This window comes from Pristiophorus japonicus, chromosome 18 (assembly GCF_044704955.1).
Source record: "Pristiophorus japonicus isolate sPriJap1 chromosome 18, sPriJap1.hap1, whole genome shotgun sequence".
Taxonomy (NCBI): Eukaryota; Metazoa; Chordata; class Chondrichthyes; family Pristiophoridae; genus Pristiophorus; species Pristiophorus japonicus.
In genome coordinates this window covers 114,401,291-114,407,290 of record NC_091994.1, presented here as the reverse complement: position 1 = coordinate 114,407,290, position 6,000 = coordinate 114,401,291, and the positions used below count along the sequence as shown (strand labels likewise).

General features: G+C 50.3%; 1 protein-coding gene across 2 annotated transcripts in view; it reads right to left on the bottom strand.

Annotated features, from left to right (window-relative positions):
* Positions 1–3,044: 3,044 nt before the first annotated feature.
* The window catches only part of LOC139228991 (solute carrier family 2, facilitated glucose transporter member 1), a 36,598-nt gene continuing 33,642 nt past the window's right edge, over positions 3,045–6,000 (bottom strand). For both annotated transcript variants that reach the window (XM_070860648.1, XM_070860647.1), the window contains 2 exons: positions 5,072–5,275; positions 3,045–3,749 (listed from right to left, as the gene is read on the bottom strand). In XM_070860648.1, the coding sequence (XP_070716749.1) occupies positions 3,546–3,749; positions 5,072–5,275 (408 nt within the window). In that variant the 3' untranslated portion in view covers positions 3,045–3,545. The remainder of the gene's footprint in view (positions 3,750–5,071; positions 5,276–6,000) is intronic.

The following is a 6,000-nucleotide window of genomic DNA, read 5'->3' as shown; positions in this document are numbered from 1 at the left end:
CACCTCTCAATTCCCCAAAAGAAGTTTTCATTTCTAACAAAGTCCAGTTACAAATCCAAAATAAAAAGTAACGTTCAAAAAAACAAGCAAGAGATTTGCATATATATTCACCATGGGGAATATTTTCACTTTTTAGAAAGAAAGGTTTTGTTTTTAAGATGATTTCAAAAGTCTGATTATGGTTGAGTGAGGGCAACAGATGACCAATCATAGCTCATCGTGAATAAGGAGAGGAATTTGCACGGAGGGGCAGGTGACCCAGGGGATCGGGTGGGTTTATGCTCCGCCCGCCCACCCAACCTTACTCTCCATTGAAGGGTGGAATATTGGGCGGGGGTAAAGCCAGCAGCCCCTCACTATTAATATCCACACACCTGGCCCAACCCTCTCCCGCTGTCAGGGACCCTAACCCAAGCCAGCTCCCTAGTCATAGAATCATTCGGCCCATCGTGTCCGTGCCGGCCGACCAAGAGCTATCCAGCCTAATCCCACTTTCCAGCTCTCGGTCCGTAGCCCTGTAGGTTACAGCACTTCAGGTGCACATCCAGGTACTGTTTAAATGTGGAGAGGGTTTCTGCCTCTACCACCCTTTAAGGCAGTGAGTTCCAGACCCCCACCACCCTCTGGGTGAAGACATTTCCCCTCAAATCCCCTCTAAATCTCCTACCAATTACTTTAAATCTATGCCCCCTGGTGTTGATCCCTCTGCTAAGGGAAATAGGTCCGTCCTATCCACTCTATCCAGGCCCCTCATAATGTTATACACCTCAATCAGGTCTCCCCTCAGCCTCCTCTGTTCCAAAGAAAACAACCTCAGCCTATCCAATCTTTCCTCATAGCTAAAATTCTCCAGTCCCGGCAACACCCTCGTGAATCTCCATAAGTCCGCCTCCCTGACCCAACACCGCTGACCCAGCCCTCCTCGCCCAGCTCCCCTCGCCCAGCCTCGGCTCCCCTCGCCCCGCTCCCCTCGCCCAGCCTCGGCTCCCCTCGCCCAGCTCCCCTCGCCCAGCCTCGGCTCCCCTCGCCCAGCTCCCCTCGCCCAGCCTCGGCTCCCCTCGCCCAGCACCTGCCGGCCCAAGCCCATCCTCACAGGAAGCCCACACATTCCCAATGACAGCTTGCGGCTGACCCAGTATCTGTAAGCTCATTGAGCGCAGTGTGTGAGCTGCCCTCAGGATTGGTGCTATGTCGAGGTGGTTGCCCCGGAGGGTGGGCTTGGGTCTGGGGGCTGTTCTCCGTGGTCGGGGCTCAAAACTGAGAAGGAAGAAAAAAACCTGTTCTTCGCTTTTACTCATCAGTTTAGTCACATCTAACCCTCTCCCCCCACCCCCGAGACTCTCTCTCTCCACCCCCACCATGTCTCTCTCTCCCACTCCCCGCACCCCCCTGCACCCCCCCCCCCCCCCAGCCTCTCCTTACAGGGGCTTCTTTTGCATTAATTTTATTTCTATTGTTTCTAACACAAAAAATGTTTTAAGCAAACATCACCCAAATAAAATATTTCCTTTTACATATTATTGTTCTGGTTGTATCATTTTCTGTTTATTCCCAAATTAAAACTGCCTAACCTCAACAAAGCAATTTATTCTTTTATTTAGGATGAATAGATGTTTTAAATGTTTGATTTTATTTTATTTAAAGGCCTCCCAGCACTGGCAGGGACTGAGACCCGGGGGGAGGGGATGTGGACAGCGTGTGACGGTGTAAAACAGCTGTCAGTGCGTCGGTAGCCCGTGTTACATCCCTCCCCAATTATATTTCCAAATGGGGAGAGAATATCGGGGAGAGATGTGGAACAGGCTGCCGACCCCTATCACCCAATGCACGATAACTATCGCACCGCGTCCAGATTTACCTCAGGCTCTGAGTTACAGTGAGCTCGATACTCAACCCCTCCCACCTACAGTGGAGAAGACTAAGTTTGGGCATGAAGAGGTCCCAGCAGACATGGGAGAGGGACAACGATTATCAACTGGCTGGATGGTGAGGAACACAGAACATCGCTGCAGCCTTGGCAGAATCTCTGTGCCGATGGGAAATGGCACATCACGAGAAGGATGAAAATCGAAGATCTCCAGGAATCATGCAGCGAGCAAGTCTGTTAAACTTTAGGGGAAATCATTTTAAAATCCTGGAATTGATGCTGAAAAGTCGGTAAAAATTGGAAATGAAAGCCCTTTGTGCCTGGATATGTCCTCGGGTCCCAGCGACCAGTATTTGGATACGCTGGGGATTGACACAGACTGACGGGGAGGTGGTCCACTCAACATGTTCCACCGTCACATTTTACCACCAAACATTCTGAAGTCATGCTTGATGGAGATAACACCTCAATTTGAAAATGGGACCTTGTAGAAAGTACTTTGAGGAGCAAAACACAAAATCATTTGTTTTGGCAACTGCAGCACTTATGCAGTTGACTTGTCAAAAGCGTTGGGTGTCGGGGGTCGGGTGTTGGGGGTTGGGGGGGGGGTCGGGGGTTAGTGGTTGGGGGGGGGGTCGGGGGGGTGAACAAAACCCCAATCAGTTCCCACAAACGTAAACACCAACATCAGTAAGGTCCCAGTGAGCTCGAATTGTTCAATTCACTTGACACTCACATTGAACTGCCTGCAAGGCCAATGCTTGGCACATCGGTCAATAACTACAACCCTCTCACAACATATAACTTTCCAGCACACACATTATTGATTTCAAGTGTTTTTTAAAAAAGTTACTAATAAATTATGTACTACTAGGCAACAGTGTATTTATTGTGCAGGAAATGGCTGGTATCTGGGCCTGGATATTGTTGCTGGCCAATATTAGAATTATAGAACGGTTACAGCACAGAAGGAGGCCATTGGGCCCCTCGAGCCCGTACTTAACATTTTCGGATGAAGTTCCTCTGTCTGATATTTTAATGTCAGCATAATCTGCTTATTCTAAGTGGGTTAACAGCGGTGCTAAACTAACACACAGAGGAATGTTGCACAAATGCACCAAGCATTCATCCATTAAATCTCCCGCAGGAATTTCCAGGTGATTTGAATTGCTCTCCATTCATGGCAAACATTCTTTTATATATATTAAGGGCAGACCTGGTGAGCCTGAAGTCGCTTTCTACAATACGTGCTGTACAAAAAGGAACAGTTCATATACAACGAACCGATACAGAAACTAGAGCATATTCTATGACGTTTGTACGTTATAATATCATGAATATAGCTCATTATATTTACATTAATTTTAGCTCTATAATTTATTGTACTATAAACACTATAAACATATTCGACATATAAATATTTAATTCTATACATGGAAAGCTTTGAAACATTAATCGATAATTACGTCAGTCAAAAACCGTAAGATATTCAAAAAAAGTTAGTTCTGCTTTCTGACCACAACATTTTGCACAAGTGGAGGGGTGTACTGGTGACCAATCAGACCCGTTCCTACACATGCAGAGGACTCCGCTGACAGGCCAGTCACCCCAGTGTGTTACATATTTTGTCAGTAGTGTGGGCACTCGCAAGTCCCGCTGGCTCCGGCTCTGCTCCCCGTTACACCTGAGAATCGGCCCCCAGGCTGTTCAGTTCCTCCGGCGTCAACTTCTCGGGAGAGTTGCCCCCAGCGCCCTGCCGGAAACCAGAGGCGATCTCATCAAATGTCCTGCCCTTGGTCTCAGGGACTTTGAAGTAGGTGAAGATGAAAAACATGGCCAGTAGTACAGTGAAGATAATGAAGACATACGGACCACAGAGTTGCTGTTGAGAGGAGGGGGAGGGAAAGAAATCCTTTTAATTCCAAAGAAGTTCTGCCATTTGCTGATAAAGCCCCTGCCGCCTCCACCAGGTGCCCACCACAGGGGTCAACACAAAACCACCGCTTAAAGGGGAAAGTTCCTTTGCTCCCCATTTTGGGGGCGGAGCATATCCGGGAGGCGGGACAGTTTGCACCACCCCACTCGCTAACCTCGGGATATCGCCCCTATAACGCACACCAATTCCTCGCTGGAGCGCCCGTGGGGCGGACGCAGGGAGCGGGGCAGGGTGCTACGCACTGGGCCGGGCCAGGGGAGGGGCTATTCCCATCATTAAAGGGGAGGGCCCATGCTACAAACCCTGCAGTAATGAAAGGGGCCTCCCTGGAGCACCGGGGACGCCCTGGCACTAAACACCCCAACTCCTGGCCCAGTGAGCTGGCCATGTTGTGCAGCTCAGTATTTATGATTTACAAGCTCCGCTGATTGCAGACACAGTCAGGCCTCCCGGCAGCTTCAGGTCGATGGGGTTACCTGTATGACAGCCAAATCCCGTTAGCGCGGACGGGCCCGCTGTTGGCGCTGGGGACTGCGCCCGGTCGGTGTTGTCACTGGGCGCATTGGGTTTTTCGAGACCAATGCGCCAAAATACACTTGGTGAGGCCCCATCCCCTAGGGTTGAGCCTCTTTGTGAGATGCGCAGGAAAGCGAACCCAATCCACAACACTTCCAAATGACCCATACACGAAACATCGCATTTAATCAGTATGCTTTGGTGCAGTGTGATGTTCTCAATTCATCGCCTCAAACCCCGACTCACCCGTTCTGAGTCACTGTTTCTTTTCCCAGACACAGCCCGAGTTTGGATGGGTTGCACCACTGCTGGGAGCTTGCCCCAGTTCAAGCGATATAGACGGCCCAACGTTTCACACATGCGTTACTGGCCATGCACGGGGAACACCCACAATTCTCCGCCATGCACGGGGGCCGCCCACAATTCTCCGCCATGCACGGGAGCCGCCCACAATCCCCCACCATGCACGGGAGCCGCCCGCAATTCTCCGCCATGCACGGGGGCCGCCCACAATTCCCCACCATGCACGGGGGCCACCCACAATTCCCCACCATGCACGGGAGCCGCCCGCAGTTCCCCACCGCGCATGACCTGCAGCTGAGCTTCCCTGCCGACTCCAAAATGAAAATTCACCGTTTTATCGAAAGGTCGGTCTCCATAATTTCCTACTCCAGATAATCATTCTTTAATGCTCCCTCCCGCCCCACCCCACTGTAATTTGGGGCCATGCTTAGACAAGACAATGCACCTACCTCAATGTATTGAAAGCCCATGCCGACGATGAAATTTGCCGTCCAGTTGGACAAGCCAGACACGGCGAAGGCTGCTGGTCTGGGGCCTTGGCTGAAAAGTTCGGCAACAATAAACCACGGGATAGGACCGGGACCAATCTCAAAGAAGGCCACAAACCCAAAAATGGCAATAATACTCAGGTAGCTCATCCAAGGTAATTGGTCCTGCGCAAGAAAAAAACAAGATATTAGTGTTTTATAGTTACAAACATCCAGCTCATGCCTAAAGTATAAAATGCAACAAAATCTCGCTGCCTAATGTTTCCCCTTTGACCTCCTTATGTTGTGCGTCCTCCCTGGTGAATGGGCTGAAGGCCTGCCCTCAGGCTCTTGCTGCTAGGTGCAATCACAGAGTACTACAGCACAGGAGGCTGCCATTCGCCCATTGCGCCAATGTTGCTCATCAGTGGGTCAACCCTTGACTCAGTTCCTCCCCACACCCTTGGGAACTGCCGATGTGATGGACTGTCGGCACACACCCAGCTCCTGCCACCCCCTGCTGAGACCTCGGCTACCGATCACTGCCCTTTCAGAGTTACACTTCAGTGGAGAGAAAACAGAAACCGCCCACTAGATTTCTTTGAGTTCTGGTTGCGTTGCGGCAGTTTGCTTTGATCTCTGGCAATGCCACCCTTTCCATTTCATGCAAATATCTGCAAACCCGCCGCTGTATAACTGACAATCAGCCACTCTGAGGAGCAGAGGAACAGGAAGAGGCCAATCAACCCCTCGAGTCTATTCCTCCATTGAGTTAGATCGTGGCTAATCTGTATCTTAACTCCGTCTCCCCGCCTTGGTTCCGTAACCCTTAATATCCTTACCCAACAAAAATCTATCCATCACAGTTTTCAATTGACCCCCAGCCTCAACAGCTTTTTGGGGGAAAAGTT